At 38.1% G+C, this 18735-nt stretch overlaps 1 protein-coding gene across 5 annotated transcripts in view; it reads right to left on the minus strand.

Annotated features, from left to right (window-relative positions):
• Positions 1–18735, minus strand: part of Wdpcp (WD repeat containing planar cell polarity effector) — a 303350-nt gene that overhangs the window by 155290 nt on the left and 129325 nt on the right. For 4 of the 5 annotated variants that reach the window (XM_052734725.1, XM_052734723.1, XM_052734724.1 and 1 more), the window contains 3 exons: positions 14006–14120; positions 11480–11613; positions 7960–8151 (listed from right to left, as the gene is read on the minus strand). In XM_052734725.1, the coding sequence (XP_052590685.1) occupies positions 7960–8151; positions 11480–11613; positions 14006–14120 (441 nt within the window). Of the gene's footprint in view, positions 1–7959; positions 8152–11479; positions 11614–11933; positions 12004–14005; positions 14121–18735 lie in introns of those variants that run through there. The other variant, XM_052734727.1, reaches the window with a different exon arrangement.

Below are 18735 nucleotides of genomic sequence, written 5' to 3' on the forward strand. Positions count from 1 at the left end.
TTTAAGCTGATGTGTGTGTGTGTGTGTGTGTGTGTGTGTGTGTGTGTGTGTGTGTGTATGTGTGTTTTATCAGGGAGAGAACATGGGATATCCCATTTGCTTAGCAAGAAGTCTACCACTGAGTTATATTTGCAACCCATTATTTAAATTTTTAGACAGGGTCTCATTCAGTTATTCAGCATGCATTGGACTTGTGGTCCTCCTGCCTCAGTCACTAGAGTAGTTACATTTACAGACAGCACTACTAGGCCTGGATCCCCCTGTCCCCTTCTCTCTTTCTCTCCAGGAGGGAAAACACAGAAAAATTATTCTCACAGAAAGCAAGCATACTTACACCATCTTACTATATAACAAAATATAATACAGACTGTTTATTAGTTAGAGTTTCTATTGCTATGATAAAATACCATAACCAAAAGTGGCGTAGGGAGGAAAAGGTTTATTTCCTCTTAAAGCTTGTGACTATCATCCAGGAAAATCAGAGTAGATACCTGGAGGCAGTTACTGATGCAGAAGCCATGGAGGAGTGCCGCTTACTGGCTCACTCAGCCTGCTTTCTCAAACACCCTGGGGCCACATGCCCACAATAGGCTGGGCCCTCCCATATCAGTCACTAAGAAAATGCCCTACAGACAGTTAATCTTATGAAAGCTTTTTCTCAATTAAGAGTCTCTCTTCCAAGATATGTCTAGGTTTGTGTCAAGTTGACAAAAACCAGCCAGCACACAGACTTAGGGACAAATATGTCCCCTGATTATATTGGCTATTGGCTATAAAACTGAGGCAAACAATTGACATTTTTTATTGAAAAATACCTCAAACATTAGGAAAAACATCAACTAGTTTTAATATTTAATTCATCTATTATATATTTAAACAAGATATCTAGCATTTGCTTTCACATATAATATGTTTAGTGCATGTTGAAATCTATTAAAATTTTTCCTGTGCTTCCTTATTGATAAGCCTGAAAGATCAACAGATACTTCAGTTGTTTCTAGTTCTTTCTTACTATTGAAAGCACCAATGCTATGAATATTCTCTGTATGTGGCTCCTTGTATACACAGACCGTTTTCCTTAGTGTCAGAAACTCACCTTTAATTGTTTCAGTTATCACTGTGTTGTTCTCTATCACAGTCTACTAACTTTCTCTTCAACCAGTGGTGAGTAAGAGTTCCCTATTGCTCCACACAGTCAATCCAATACATCATGAAAAACAGAGAAGGAACATGGGGCCAGTACCACAGCTGAGTGGGTTAGGGCCCTGCTAACCAGCCTGGTGAGCTGAGCTGGAGCCCTTGAACCCCATGGTGAAAGGGAGAACTGACTCAACTTTTCCTCGGAACTCCACACACATACTGTGGCACACACATAAACAAGCGAGTGCAAGTGCGTGAACACACATGCGTGCGCGCGCGCACACACACACACACACACACACACACACACACACACATATATCAAAAAAGTACTTTTCAAATAAATAGCAGCATTTGGTTTTAAATAGATGTATTCCCTATTTTTAACATTTCCAATTAATTCTGACATTTGTATAGAGGATAAATATATAAATACCATACAATCATAAACATATGTTTAGAAAGATAAACATGTCTACTAGGAAGCATAAACACTCTTGCACCCATGCCTTTCAGCATGTGTAAGTTAAAACGTTACTGGTTTGGTTTAAGATAGTTTTCTAGTCTAAAGAACTACTTTTCATGAAGTAAGTCTTTGAAATATTGTATTGACTATTATAAAAAGTAGTTCTTTAGACTAGAAAGCTATATTAATCCAAACCAGTAAGGTTTTAAGAAAGAATAGGCAAATAGTTAATGGGACAGAACAGAGAACCAATGATTTTTGACAAAGAGCAAAGCAAGCCAATAAAGAAAGCAGTCTTTTCAGCAAAGAGTTCCCAATAGCTACACATACAAATGAAAAAAACAAGAGTCTAAACACAGACACTTAGCACAAAATTCAGGTTCTAATTAGAAGTTTTATCATGACCATAAAACTACTAGCCATAATATTCAAAGTAGCAGCAGTGGTACCTTAATTTCTTAGTCTCTTTAAATCTGCACATACACCAGACAATTCTTTTAGATGGCAATGACAATACCCATGAACAGCTAGATGAGGGTTTTAAAGAGAGAATTATATGCAATAAATATGTTATATAATAATTTAGACTATTTTAAAGTGAGAGAAGAGAAATGAGCAAAACAGAGGAAAAAAACTGAATGCCCTCAATAATTATAATACTAGTAGTAATGTTAGGATGATCACCTAGACAAGGGAGGCATGCGTGTGATATGGGACATAGTAAATTAGAAATTATGTGATCTAATGCATTCCTTGAATCCCTGTAAACTAAGAGTTTGGGTACAGAAAATAGGAAATATAGAAGTCATACAGAAAAATTAAATTAGGAATTCTGTAGCATTGAGCTAGAAGTACCAATATGGACATACTATGAATATGTATACAAATACAAATATTGCTACTGAAGAAATCTAGAAACAATGACCAACCCCCAGACAACAAGCCAATATCCCTAATATCTTGACTTAGACTCAAAATTATCATTTTCCATTAAAAACAAAAACAAAAAAACAGTGTCACTGGGAGTCGGTGGTGCACACCTTTGATCTTATCATTCGGGAGGCAGAGGCAGGTGAATCTCTGAGTTCAAGGACAGCCTAGTCTACAATGTGAGTTCCAGGATAGCCAGGGATACACAGAGAAACTCTGTCTTGAAATAAAACAAAATGAACCAAACAAACAACAAAAAAAAAAATAACAACAAAACAGTGTCTTGGAGAAATGCCTAACTGCAGCCGAGGCCTGGCAATGTACAAGCTAGACATGAACTACTGACACAGCAGATAGCTGGGGATCTACCAAAGTTGCTGAGATTATAACAGGAAAGAGCAATTTGAAGACGTTTTTATTGGCCACAAATGGGGTAATGTAAGCTTCTAAAGGATACAGTTATAATTTATGAATATATCAAATAGAATGTTTGAATCTATGAATTAATAATATTTTAAAAATTAAAATCAACCACCTTTGTTATAGATCGGTTTATTATCTTGACAAATGGTAAGAAAAAAGACATTTTTATTCAGCTTATTATATAAGGCTGATAGAGGTATCATTTTATAAAAAAGTCCAAATAATAAATGAAAATAAAATAATCTAATTAGAAAGTTACTATTTTGAAACATTAATGAATGAATCAATGCACCTTGGAACTGAACATCAATAGCTGTTATCATCAAAAACCAGAAACAACTAAGAAGGCAAGTGAACTTGAAACGACACGCCTGTTGATAAAAGGACAACTACTCCTGAGAGACTCCAAAACGACCCTGCAGACTGGTCAGAGGACAGAGAAACATGGCAGAGGCTGCCATGTGATACAAACTAGGTCCAGTCCACGCCACTGCCGTTGCAATAGATACATTTTAAGGAAAGAATGGGGCTGATGGGAACTTGTACATAAGATACACACTGAAATGCTTTAAGTGGACAGTCTGCTCTGTTTTCTGGGGATGCACACAGGTGGTAGAAACTGTATACGCAAACGAGAAAGTGGTTGATGTCAATGGCAATGGTTACCTTGGGGATGGAGTAGCAGTTAAGATTGAGACAGCAGAGAGGTGCTTCACGAGGCTGCAAAGTTCTAGTTCCCCACCTGGCCACCAAGTCCAAGGGGGTTTTGCATATAATAGCACATTAAGCCATGCCTTTGTGTGGTTTGTTTTATATGCATTGTATTTTGTAATAAATATATATTAAGCCAGCACTTACAAAAATGCAAGCCTCGCATTCCCTAAAACGGAATATTTGAATCATTTAGCTAAAAGCTAACACAGATGTACTTCATTGGGTTCATAATGAATTTTGGTGTTCATAACTATTTTAGCTTTTCAGTTGAAAATATCTGTAAATTTTCTGGATTCCTTTGCCAAATTGTACTATATTAATAGCTGGACATAAACACTTTCCCATCAGTTACTACTCTTAAAGAATTGCCACAAAAATAATGCTTCATTTGGGGTGGTGCCCAGCATTGAAGGCAGAGGCAAGACAATTGAGAGCTCAAGGATAGCCTGGGCTACATGAGTCCTTGTTTCAACACAAACAGCAATAAATAAACACAAACAACAAAATCTTTCATAAGAAAAACATGTGTCTGTGAGGTTTATCTGAAATGTTCTGCGACTGTGTCGTGACTACCTTGGTGAGCAAGTTCAGTTGGTCTCTTGACAGATACTGTGATGTTAGCACCACGGGCAGAAAGAAGTATCAGATTCACACATCTAAAAAGCTAAAATGACTGTGCAAATATAAAAGAGAAGAATAAGTTGTCATGAGATTCTTGTCAGAGTAAATGTATACAACAGAAGAAAATGATAAAAATTTTTCAAAATAAAGTATAAGGAATAAAAATTTAAATGGAGACATTACCATATAATACACAATAACCCACACATAAACTGCTAAAATATGCTCACATACGTATATACAGGCTCGTGTATGTGTGCAGGTGCTATGTGTGGGTGTGTCCGGGGAGGTGGGAGGTCTGTGCTGTGTGTTGTTCCTCAGTAGGCATCAACCTTGTTCTTTTGAGATGGGCTCTCTAACTAGGACATGGTACTTGACAAGGGCTGGGCTGCCAGGTCAGAGAGCCTGGGGATCCTGTTGTCTCCCACTCCCTCGTGCTAGGATCACGCCTGGCTTTTTATGGCCCTGCAGATCAAACTCAGGTCTGTAGGCTGAACGACAACTGAGCCAACTCCCAAGCCCCTAAAATAGGGGCTTTATGAATTTACTGATAAAATTCCCTTTTCTACACTATTTATCACCCATTTTTCTTAGACTACATAACTCCTTTGCTCCACGCTTCTAATTAAGATACACACTATTTGTTTAGAACTCCGTGGTGTGAAATTGGGCCAGGCGTTTTCTAATATCCATAAAATAAATTTTAAAATGTTTTCCCTCAGAAAGACAGATAATTTGGTCACAGAGAGTTGATTTCTGTTTCCTTTGTTTTCTTTTCTTATTTTTTTTTAGCAGCTTGGTAAGCCAATTTTCTACTTAGAGTCTACTGTTAAAACTCTCATTTGCTTCACTATGTGGGCTTTATCCTTTCCATGGTCTGTTATGCAAAAAAAAAGATGGCTTCAGTTTTTATTTTTTTAAGTTTGCTGTAAAGCAATGGTTCTCAACTTGGATGCACATGAATCACCTAGGGAACCTGAAACAGATTACCGATGCCCCCTCCTGACCGGAGATTCTGATGGAGGAAGTGTGGCGGCCCAGGCTCAGAAGCTCCGCAGGCGACTGTGATGTTATTACTGGGTAGGAACACTGTTCTGGGATTCTGCCACTGTTGAAATAAAAGCTTATTATCTTTTCTGGTAAGGGCTAGACAGGAAATGCTTTTTTAAAATTCTATAGTTTAACAGATTCAATTTCTTCTCTGTGAAGATTCTTCCCTCTTTTGGTTATAATTTCAGTGCTTAAAAGCATATTGTCTTATTATTCTGATGGTTTGTTTAAAAAAATCTGTAGCTGCTATTGAAAAAGAAACTAAAGGAATAGTCTTGACCATGACTTTCAGCCACTGGTGGCTTTAATGCATGACATGCTAAAAAATGTTCCACTTAAAGATTAATTCTTTGTATGAAAAAGTAAAACAAGTATCCTCCCCACCCCCAACATTTATTTACCTTTTAAATAGTGAAATTCACAAAAGTTTCTGGAAAGAACTTGACGAATTTTTTGAAGAGTTGACTTTTGATAGAGCAGCTAAAAGGGCCGAGTGCTAAGACAAAGCCCTTGCCGGGAAAATGAACTGCACATAATAAACTATCAGAAGTGAAAGAGAACGTACTAAGGAGAAAGTGGGCTTGGGGTGTGGCTCAGGGGTAGAGTGCTTGCTTACCTGGCATGAAAGAGGCTCTGGGTTAGATCTCTGGTAGCACAAAAAAATGATACTCACATATCATATACAAATTTATAAAAATAGATTCAGATGCTTCCATAAAGTGGATACTTTCATGAAAACTATGGGAAACAACTTGACAAAACAGAACTGCCTCCCACGAAAAGACTTAAACAACTCTTTAAAAATGGAATCAGTAACTTATAAAAATCGAGCTCATATAATCCCCTTTGACACTGTTTCAGAGGGGAGAAAAGGCTAGCAAAATCACTCCACAGTGTTAATAAAGGCTTGAAATTAAATCTAGAATAGGTAATAAAAGCAAGCAGAATTGGGTACCCATCTCATCTTTGAGCACATTGTAAAGCCTTTTAATCTTCTCACTATCTGAGTAGAATCAGCCACTCCCTGTCGGCTCCCACTACAGCTTATACACACTCTACCTACAGCAAACTGACTAAGTGTTTTCATATTTGTCTCTCACCGGTAAAAAAAGCAACTAAGGTCCTTGAAGGCAAGATAGTTTCCTATTCCTGCCATCTGGGATGAAATATAGAGGTTATGCAAGGTCACGCTCAGAGCTGCTGGCTACTTCAGACAGAAACACCATTAATACAGGAAATGGGAAATAATGAGTTGGTGAGTCAATTCATGTGGCCGGCGCATAGATTTATATAAGAAAACAACACTGGAAAGCTAGGTCAAGATCAAATAAAGATTTAAGTGGAAATGACCACAACAGATCTGTGCTTTAGTCCCCATACCTGCACTCTTGAGAGCCACCAGGGGGCTGGGTTGAACTCAGATGGTTTAAATTTACTATCTTAAAAACAAGAAAACTAAGGCCAGTTAGACTAGATAATCTACCCAAACCAGACATAAAACTGGGTAGCTCACTGCAGAAAAATTGGAAAAAAATCCAGTTCTTAAGGAAGACATGCATACATATCAAATATGAAGTACTAGGACCCTTCAATATTAAAAGGCAGCCTAAAGCTGGACATGGTAGCACATGCCTTCAAACTCAACACTCAAGAGGCTGAGGCAGGAGGATCAGGAGTTTCAGGTTACATAACAAAACCCAGTCTCCAAAATAAACAAAACTCAAAAGACTGAAAGTTTATGTAGGTGGGAAAAGAGAATGCATAGGCCTACTCACTTTAAACCAGAACACTAATGTGAGAAATACTTCTTAAAGTCTGAAGTTTTAGAGGAAAACAGTGGAATAGATTTTCTTCACCCAGTCAAAACTAAAACTTTAAAAAGGAGAGAACCCTTTTTGATTATAAAAAAGAACACCAAAAGTTTGTATTTACACAGGTACAAAGTGAAAGCACACACAGTCTACTGTGTGGCTGAGTAAAGGACCACAGCACTGTGGGAGACACAGACTGAGAATGCCAGCATGAGCGCAGGCTGTGCTCCAGGGCTCCCATCAGCACTCGGGTCCTGAGGGAGACTGCTGTGCTGAAGCCTCCCTTGCAGCTCCTTGCCCCACTGACGGGCACCAGCACAGGGGCTTGCATGCAACAGGCATTTGACGGAGAGTTGCTAAGGGTAACTGGTAGCATGGCTTTTCCTCAACAAACAGTACTGGTGCTATCGACAACCGTGAACAGTGATTACAAGTTTGTTGTGTGTAAGTGTTATGCGTATACACTATTCTTACCAGTTTAACTCTACTTTTCAAATACTGAAATGACAACACCTAGAAGTTAGTAACTCACTCACGCAGAGGGCAAAGTAGAGCAGAATCAGCATATGAACCCAGAAGCCAGTGTTTTCAATCACTGCACAGTTCAGCCAGCCTGAAATTGTCTACTTATGCTCTAGCTACGTTACATTTTAGGATCTCATTTTATATTCTATTTCCTTTTGAATATTTGAAAAATATAAATTATAGGTTTAAAATGTATTCACACATATTTCAGAATAGAAAAACCAGCAATACTATTTTATTTGCACTTCATTAAAACGTATGCATTTGTTTTAGATTTACCTGCAGTCCTCCTTGAGTAAAACCCAGGAGCAGGAGATTGGCTCTGTCCTTCTCAGAAGAGATTGGAGTCCAAGGCCAAGCGCCATCACTGACCAGCGGCCACCAGCAAACAAGTACATCCTGAATGGAATTGATAGCTAAGCGACGCTCTAGTGTCCTGTTTGCTGGGCCAGGCATGTCATAATAGGAAATCTAATGGTTAACAAACAAACAAACAAACAAAAAGAAACATGAAAATGTTTCTTTCAAAGGGTGCAAAATAATCTGAGTAGTTCCAAAAAATCGAAGCATCTGTAAATGTAATACACACAAGTAAATATGCATCCTCAACATGTGTTTAAGAGGGTGTCAGAATTTACCAAATTCTTTTGACACATACATAAAAAAGACATATGTTCAAAATTCTCCCAATTTTTAGCAGAGGAAAGGGAAAAAAAGAAATGCGAGTTAGGATGGAGGAACTAGATGTAGCAATTCCAATCAATACTAAAATGTACAGTCATGGTTGCTTGACAGCATCGACCTACACATAGGGTTTAGGATCAGTTATATTAAATGACAAGTTCAGTACTGCTGACCAAGAGTATCTGACTACTATTTAAGACATAACACAGTAACAATAACTGACAACAATAAAAGGAAAAAACAACCTGAGGCAAATATCTCTTAAAAGAATATATGAGACGTATACACACATATTCTGCATAAAAGGGATAAGCCATGGCATCGTACGTGAAAGTTTATGCAGCTTCTGAGAATTACACTTCTCTTTCTTAGGAAGGATTTGTCGAATTTATTATTCAAACTATGTTATTTTGGAACATGGTTATTTGAAAACATAAGCACGGCACCATCTGGGTGACACATGCCAAGGAAATATAGATTGCACCGTATTTCTGCTTAAGGAATTAATGGAAGGTTGATAGCTTGGAAGGAAAAAAAACTATCTTGCCATTGCTGGTCAGCAATAATCGAACCACTTTCTGGGGATTAAGCGCATGGCTAAGCCTACTGGACCAGACACTAGCAAAGGGCAGGGGGTCTTCTTATCAGAGAAATGCTTCTGGAGCCAGTCTCACTACATGACAGATTGCTTTCATATTCCTGTCTGCAAGGCAACAAAGGATGGCAGTAATGCGATAATGCCAGAGTGCAATGGGTGTTAAGAACCCGTTGCATTTATGTATTGTATTTAGTAAATAATCAGGCTCATCCAAATTGTGATCTCACCACTCAACCAAGGCCATTAAAATCAAGGTTAATGCTTTAATAATCCTCTGCTATTTTTTTTCCAACATGGTCAAAAGGAACTCTTTTCTATTTGCATGGCCATAATATTATTGACCTCTTCATCCTCTGAATATACATCAAAAGGAACCAAATCAAAGTAATTACCAGTGTTGTTCTCTCATAGCAAACATTTAACTCCTTGCACTGTCCCTCAACTGGTAAACTGAACTGAATTCTAAATGTGGACAGGAAAGCTTGTTAAAGGTCAATACTGTCAGGATATTTACCCTGAAATTCTTCTTGTCAAAATTATTTCAGTGTGAAATAATTAAATTATGGTATAACTGGAAAGAAAATCAGAATTACAAATACTCGATAAAAGTTCTTGTTTTAAAATCCAAATGGACATTGATAAAACACAGATGCACTTTATGTTTTTAAGTATAAATACTTATAGTTAAGTTTTTGATGTAATTATTAAAACTTCCTTCTTATTTGAGAGAAATACTATAATTGCTAAGTATTTAAAGACACATGCACATTATATTTTGGTATCCAGCCTGCCATGTAGGCATGTTACAAATATCCAGATGATAAAGTCAAGTTAAAAATGAGTGATTGGCATATTCAGTTTTTGTACAATACAGAGTAGTTGTTTGAGATTTTATGTTTCCTGTGAATTTGAAAGGCATTGGTGTTCTGTCATGATGCTCAAGAGAGCAGGGAAAATGGGTAAGTTTCTTACACTAGCCTTCCAGTTGGTAAATGATGGCATTCACTAATTATCTGTTTCAAACATTGCAGGAAGAAATGAAAATCATGGTCTTTCCAGAAGGAAACATATTCCTCTATTGTGTAGCAATGATACGGAGTGCCAATAAGTGCCAAAGTCCAAAGGCAGAAACACTGTGTTAAATCCCCTATCTAAGCAAGATAGACCCAAAGATTAGGCTTGTTTTTTATATATTTTTTTAAAAAAATACCTGACACCCTCAGAGTTTCAGCTCTCATTAGCTACCATCTTTCAGTCAAGAAGACATCACTCAGTTACCTATCATATCTGAAACAAAGGAACTAGTCATACAGGATTTTACATAATAAGGTTAATAACACTTTAAAAAGCTTTAGCTAATGAAGAATGATACATTTTTAAAAATCAACATTAGGAAAAAAACAACATTTTTAAATCAATATAGGTTAACCATTTGGGGAAAAAAACAATGCTGTAATAATATTAAAGGGAATCTTTGATTTTTGACTAACTAAATATGATACATGAATATCATAAATTGCCAATTAGAAAAAAATCATTATCATGTAAATTTTATAGAAGCTCCACAAATCTGGCATACTAGCCATACAGTATTTTATTATCACAATGAAAAACTTATTTTAGGTAACTTTTTCCATGTTAAACTCTTTCTTATAAGAATAGATGTTTCTATTAAACAAATTATATATTTCCTATGCCACTATTACCCCAATCATCATAAATAGCAATTCCAAAGTGCAGAAAGTTAGATACAAAAAAACAGCTTCTAAGCACACATACCAATTACCAGCTACAGGGCTGGCTTTGCCTCTGGCATACATGTGCATCATTTTTAAGAAAGCTGTATCAGCTCTGTTCCCACTGAACAGTGAACTGTCTCAAATCCACGTCACAGAGGCTGGATCAATCTTGCAAACACAAGTCAGTGCTGAAAAGATGCCTTGAACTGAAACAGCCTGGAAAATGTATTAGACGCTCACTCTTGCAGAGACTATGCCTTTCCAGCGGTTCAAATGTAATGTGGAAAATCTAAGCACATCATTTAAACTAAAAATCCTGCCTTAACAAATGCAATGTCCATGATACAGGGAAACAAATTCCCCGGGGTTAGCAGAGGGAGAAGGACTAGCACACCTGAAAGAAATGTCCTTTTGTATTCCCCCCTGTACAGCTGGGGTGGGATGTGAGCGTCTTCCCATTACTTACTGCATTTTCTATTAATCTTTGAAAGACCTTCTTCCTTCTTTCCTTTCTCTGAGTGAAAACCAGAGTGGCTATATGACTCCTCAGTGGAACGTGATAAAGAATTATCTACTAACATCAGCACGAAAGCCAACTTTGCCCTCCATAAGCTCAAATACGTCATCATTAGGCCTCCACCACAGGAAAGGTACAAAGGTAGATTCAGGTTTCCCTAAACCCACAACGTTCAAGAGTAAAAACCATAACATTAACTCATGCAATGCTTTAGTGTGCTTTAATGAGTAGTAATATGACTATATACATTGAAATTTCTACCTTATAATCCAAGGCTGAGAGTTTTTCCAATCTCTTGTTTACATCAAGAGAATCCATCTTCTTTGTAAACTGAATAAAACATAGTTTGTTTTGTGCCAAAAATGATAAGATGATGAAACTGTCTGTAAGAAGAGCTAAAACAGGGATTTAATGATCCCAAGTTAGAACAAAGTTAGAACAAGTTGATACATTTCCACTGAAATATTATTAAAAGATACTGTCAGAAAATAAATATTAATTGAAGTTACTAACATCTCCCAAATATATCCTGGATGATGTTAAAGATAGGAGAAATAAACAATAACCATCAATACAATCATAAGGATTTGGTATTTTCCTCTCTTTTTCCATGACTATTTCCATATAAACTAATGTTTGAAGACCACCACCAAAGAAAGTATTTGGAAACCAGAGCACAAAACACATAAAAGAGGCTGGGCATGGCGGCACATACCTTTAATCCCATTACTTGGAGGGCAGAGACAGGCAAAGTTTGAGGCCAGCCAGGGATACGCAGTAAGAGCCTGTCTCAAAAAAGAAAAAAAAAAGAAAAAAAAAGGCATAAAAAGATTAAAGAGACTTTTATTTGTGTTTATGTACGATTTCTACATTCATATATCCATATAAGCCATTTGAGAATAAGTGGATTGATGCTGATTAGTGGTCTCTACCAACCTTATTTTTTTTTTATTTAAAATTTTTCATCTATAGCTAGGTGGTGGTGGCACACGCCCTTAATCCCAGCACTAGGGGGGCAGAGCCAGGCAGAAATCTGAGTTCAAGGCCAGTCTGATCTACAGAGTGAGTTCCAAGACAGCCAGGGCTACACAGAGAAACCCTGTCTTGAAAAATCACACACAAAAAATTAACTGTAATCCCTCTTTTGAGGACTTACAAACTGGGTGAAATAAAGTATGCTATACCCAAATGTATATATTATATTAATTAATATTTAATAATGAAGACCTGCAAAAAATACTTGTACAGCTTTATTTCTAAAGAATATAAGTAGGTAGATAGTATCACAGGTTATATACAGAGTCATTACTACGTGAACTGCTCACAGGCGAAAAAAGAAATTAGTAAACATTGTCTGTACTTTTCTCTATTCCACCTCTGCATGTACATGCAGTGACCCACAGTGGATCTGCACAATCACCGGAGTCTCTGGAGAGCTGCCAAGAAACCACATTGCTATCATGTCCCTTGAGAGTGTATTATTTGGGTACCAATAAAAGAAACACGTGAAAAAGGGCAACTCCGACAGAAGAGTGTTGGAAGTTCCCTGTTCAGTCTAACAGAAGAACATGAATATGAGAAACCATCATAGTCGGTGTTATTTGCAAAGTCAATGAAGGGTTTAATGAGAATATGAAAACAGAGCACCTCCACAGAGAAGTCCCTTGGCATCATACCCCTACGTGGTGGAGGAAGTGGCAAGCCCACAGTCCTGCCTGCTTCCTCCTGTTGTTATCAGTGGTGTTGCTAGCTGCAGCCCTCCCACAGAGCACTCTCTTTAAAGTCTGCAATGATGCTAGGCTGTCCTCAGAAGCGCTGAGTGGTGCCTATAGCAGAAGGGGCCTTCCCACTCGCCTCTGTCCTCTCTGCTAGACCACATCTTTCTTACTCAGTTGAAGACACTGCTTTTAATCCTTCATGATAATTTGGCTTGTCTTTAGATTTTTTTTCCTCCAAATAAAGGAACAGACTCTTAAAATCCAGAGTCAGCATAGTAGAGCAGAAAGTAGGTCAGAACTTGTGTTCAGATGATGAGTTTAACTCAGCCACTTCCTAACTACAGACGCCTGACCATTACTCTGACTAGCTCATCTTCACCTTCCTTCTCTACTAGAATGACAATAACCATACCTTATATAGCCCTTTCTCGAATTAAATACAATGGCACCCAGCACGGAACCTTTATAGCTCAACAAATATCAGGAGCCTTCCTACTCAATAAATGGCTTAAAATCTTGTGAATGTGCTTTATCCCAACCATGCACGGTGTTGTCACCTAATAGATCTGCTTCCCTGGTGTATCCGGCATTGACTTTTGCTACTTAGAAAGTATAACCACACATTACTCAGAAGCTAGTATTCATGAATGAGTAAACATGCAGCTTCATACGGGAAGCAAAGCACTCAGGGTATTTCACCAGTCCCTGCCTTGGCATATTTGTGTTATTTATGTATAATTCATTTGGAAAAATTGGAATTGTCAAGAACAGAGAAATTATTCTTAATGAATGAGAAAAGTGTACTTTAAAATTATATTCAAAAATGTAAAGGAAAGATTGGAAAGTACTTAGACTCTGCGCCTAACACTTATCAAGAAGAAAAGTGCACGGACATTAAATATTAGTTGAAGCCTGTTATTGGTCCCAGGGGTTGTAAGTATGCTATTATAAGCAATTACTTGTTGTGTTTGCAAGTCCCCAGTGGTAATAATTAGTCTACCTGTTGACAAAGTATTTCTCCTGCCCCACTGTTAATGTAGGCAATTGATTTGCACACGGGTGTAATTACCATCACTGATGGTGTCTGAGATGAGCTTCCCCACCAGGCTTCTGTCAATCACCACTTTCTCCAGCTGAGGCCCAGAAAGGCTTAGGGACACCAACACACCTGAACCAAAGAGGAGCTAAAACCAGGTAAGGGGGAGAAGAAGAAGATATGCTGAAAATTAGAGTCTTTTTAAAATCTCTTTCTAATCATACAACTCACATAGATATTTTCACATGCATTCAAACCATGAAATCTCAGGTTTTACTTCTCTGAAAAACAGTCACCAGCATTCTGAGTGTGAGACAGGCAGCTCAATGCATAACACATTAAGTGCACTAATGAAAGCAGTCAGCAGAAATTTAATGTGGTCCGTGTTTATCAGACACCTAATCTTCTAAATGCTTAAAAAGTGCCATGTAGAAAGGACAGTTTTGTTTTGTACTCAGAAAATGTAAAGTGTTGTATTCAAACACAGAAAGGTTAATGTTTATATCAGAAACGTAAAAACTATTTCTTGAAGTTTGGATAGTCATTGCTGCTCATTGAATCCATGATGCCATGACTACAATATAAACAGCTAATTTGGAACTTAAGCCCTATTCACTTCCCCAAATAAAGATTTTATAACAAAAAGCATTAAAAGAAATATAAAGCAAGGCAATTAGGTAAACTGTTAAAAATCTTAAAATCCTATGTAATGCACAGCGTCAATAATTTCACAAGGAAAAACAAAAAGAGTAAAGCCTCCGGCCTTCCATGTCAGTGTCCAGCAGCTGTTCAGAGAAGAGGGCTGGATAGAACCGTTATCATTTTACAGCACTCCTTTCCATTTGGAGCAGCATAATTCATTCATCTCCAAATGTTTAAAACTTCTGAAAGGACTCTGCATATGTGTGTGCTTGTTATCTATGAGATTTTGAAATATCAACATTGGAAGAAATTGTTTCACCTTCAAGGCAACAGACTCAAAGCTGATGAATCATGGAATAGCATATGGCATAAGAAGAAAAAAAACCAATTGTTAGTAAACTAATCATGAACATGCCAGCCAAACTCAAAGACAACCATGACTTAAACAACACGGGGAATCCCCCGCCCACCTAGGCATCATGTCCCAGCTAGTGACGATGATTCTCTGTTAAGACGAATTTGGACATGTGTGAAAGATGAGCAGCATGAGGGACCAGAGTCCTTGGGGGAAGGGGACCACAGTTGCCCTACTGTTAGAATCTCTGTCCCAGGCAACAGAAATCTTGCTTGTATCTGACTTATAGATTGCTCTAGTCCATGCCCTTGCCTCTGCAGAGCCACAGTGGGAGATGGGAAGATCAATCATCTTTAGCAGTTTGGAAATAAAAGAAGGCACAGTTGTTCCAAGAGTTACAAAATACTTCAGAAGTTAATTAATGTCTACTGAATTAATCCAGCCTTACTACAGATCTTGATAGCAAATGATTCACTATTTCTATGGGAATTTCATAGCACGTGGTCTTCACTCCCCAAATTTTCCCTTCTCAGATATTCAGAAAGACATGACGTGAGGCTCAATTTTCTTATCTGGCTCTTCCCTTTCAAGTTTGCTCAAAACATCACTAAAATATGTCCTTTTCTATTTATTTTTCTTTATAAAAATTTAAACCTATTTTCCTAAGCATGTCTTCTCTTAGTCACTGGTGACTTGTTTCTTGTGTTACTGGCTTGGCTACATTTATCTCTGTACCTGCAGTACTAGGCACATAGCAAGCACTCAGGAAATATGTGGAGAAAACTCATAACTAACTCATTATCATATTGGATAATATACTTAGAGGAAACTTAACCTAACCTTCCATTTTCACATGATGCAGATATACCTGCAATCCATCAATCATAAGCCTTGGCTGGGAAGGAGCTCAGTTGGTAATGTACTTGCCTAGCATGCAGGAAGATCTGAGTTCTTTAAATTCTTTTAATTAATTTTATTCATTTTGGTATGCATATGTATATTCACATGCTAGTTGTAGGCATGTGCTACAGCATGCATGTGAAGACCAGAAAACAACTTGTGGAACTGATTCTGTCCTTTCTCCATCATATGGGTCACAGAAACAAAGACAGACTGTAGGCTTTCGGAGAAACCTTTACTAGCTGCGTCATCTCACCAGCCCCGAGTTCTGAGTTATATATCCAGCATGGAATTATCTGGGCATGGTGACACATGCTTGCAATGATAGCATATTCAAGGTAGAAACAGGAAAAACAGAAGTTCAAGGACATCCTTGGCTATTTAGTTGAAGGCCAGTTTGGACTACTTGCTACCTGACCTTATCTCTATAAAACAAAAACAAACAAAACAAAATACATGCAGCATAGAACTGAGTATTGCCAGTGACTAGAGCTCACTACATCACATGACAGCTACCTTAATTAGGACAGCTCCAGTTAATTTGAAAACATGAGGAAGGGCATTTTTCTGTTTATTTAACAAAACCTAAATGTTGATTATATGACATACCTGCAACTAAATGTAATGGCTCAAAAGTGAATTAAGGACAACCCTTAAAGGTAGTTGAGCAGGCTAATAGAAGAGACACGAGTAGGTGTAACCAAGTAGTAGCACCAAACCCATTACACAGTTTGAATACACTCGGGAAACTGACTAAGGGGTGAACCTGGAACTTGAGGTTACAACTAAAGCTGCCTTAGAACTTTGGTCTCAGCCTCAGTTTTCTTCAGTTGCATATCTGCATATATTCAAAGACAACGGCACAAGAGTTAGAATATGACTTTGAAATCAGCGGTGACTAGTTGTGTGACATTGAGTTACTTAACATCTCTGTATCTTCATTTTCTCACCTGAAAGAAGACATGACACTATCTTCCTCACAGGGTGAGGGTTAGGTAACTTTATTAACAGAATTTGTAATAATGCCTGGCACACTGTCTGCTGCTGTCCAACCATTCCTATGAGTTCTCATTATACTGCTCGCCATCTCTGAAGCCATTTTTGTCTTAAATAAAAACTCAGCACCCATGTTGGACTCAGAATTGGATATGAAACTCTGGCGTCCAGGTGACTGAGCTTTAACTTTTATTTATTGATGTTGTCTGGATACAATGTGAGTGTGTGTAACACGTCCTGGGACGACATCCCATGGGGTGTCTGCACCTTGGAGGAAGACTCTTGGGAGGTGGTGCTTTTTCTGCCCGGGGTCCAAGAACCAAACTGAAGCCAACAAGCTTTTGTGGAAGTGCCTTTACCCACCGAGCCATCTCATCAGCCCTCCATGTGCATTCTAATCAGAAAAGGGACAACCTTTTGACACTTTTCCAATTTGCAATGATTTCATAAGGGCATTTACCTTCAAGCTTCAGAACTTTGGAACTAAATTTGTCCAACTTTCTCATTTCTTTCTCTATATGTTCTGTTTTCACCATGACTACCATGAAAGAATCCTCCTCTCCTGACACAGATGTTCTACAGTCTATGAACCCTTGCTATGCTATAAAATTCACTTCAAAAGGCTGATTTTGTGAAGATGGAGAAGAAACATGAAACCTAGGGGATTAGGTGCAAGAGGCAATTGATATTGGAAAAGATTCAAAAGCCAGAGTGTTCCAGAGCAGGAGGAAGTGTGCATATATCACATGATATCTGCACATGGAGTTGGTAGCAGTGACGTGTGCACTTGAGTATTCCATTAGGCCCTTTCACATAGTTATTCATATAGTCATTCAGCCCACACATATATACTCAGTGTATTAAATGAGCCGTGCACTATTCTGAGTACTCAAACTACATCAGTGAACAAAGAAGCAATGCCTTGGATTTCCCTGTCCTCGTGGATACAGAGAATAACAAATAGTTCAAATATAATAGCAGTCAGTGACAAGCTGTATGGAAGAAAAGCACAGCAAGATGGAGCTTCTAGGAGGAGGCTGCTGTAAGCATGACACATAATAAACAAAAAAGGGCCTTCTTGAAGAAATGCCATGGAAGTGGAGGTTCAAAGAAAGGGGAGGGATTAAGTACCTGGAGAAATGGAACTTAGGCAAAGGAACAACAGAACACAAACTCTGAGGCAGATTATGCTGTGCATGACCAGGGAAAGCTGCCCCATGTACCTGAAGGGGAACAAGAGGTGGGGTCCTCCCTGACAACAGTGTACAGAGGGAGTCAAGGGCCAGCTCTTACACTGGAGCTTGTTAATGAGAAGACATTACATTTCAGCAGAAATCTATACTAAGTGAGGGAAGGGACAAAAGCATGTAATCCATTGGGAAAATCTTCCAGTCACCCCCAGAGAAGATGAGGACTTGAACCAGGACAGTCATACTAGAGAAAATGAGGTGGACAGTCTTAGGATAGCCCATTGTCCAACTTACCAACAGCCTATGGGCTACACGTTGCCAAGGACAGCTATGAATGTGGCCCAACTCCCAGTGGTAAGCTTATTAAAAACATTATGGGATTTCTTCATTATCTATCTCTGAAAACTCAATTGTGTGGTACTTGAACATGAATGTAGACAACAATGTTGTATCTCAATGTCAAAAGGTTGACTATTCCTGTAAGAGTATTCACTAGTATTTGTGAAGGATTGAAATGTGGCATGCTTGGCCTAAGCAACATGGTTTACTGAGGTAAGGAATGTTAGAGGCAAAATGTAGACTGTGGAGCATCAGGAGCTTGGTATTCAACAGGTTAAGTCGCCTACAGAATTATAAGTGAAAATAACCTTGTAAAAAGTAGAAATGGAATCATCAACAAT

Source organism: Peromyscus californicus, unplaced genomic scaffold, assembly GCF_007827085.1.
Source record: "Peromyscus californicus insignis strain IS unplaced genomic scaffold, ASM782708v3 Scaffold_13__1_contigs__length_99412109, whole genome shotgun sequence".
NCBI classification, from domain to species: Eukaryota; Metazoa; Chordata; class Mammalia; order Rodentia; family Cricetidae; genus Peromyscus; species Peromyscus californicus.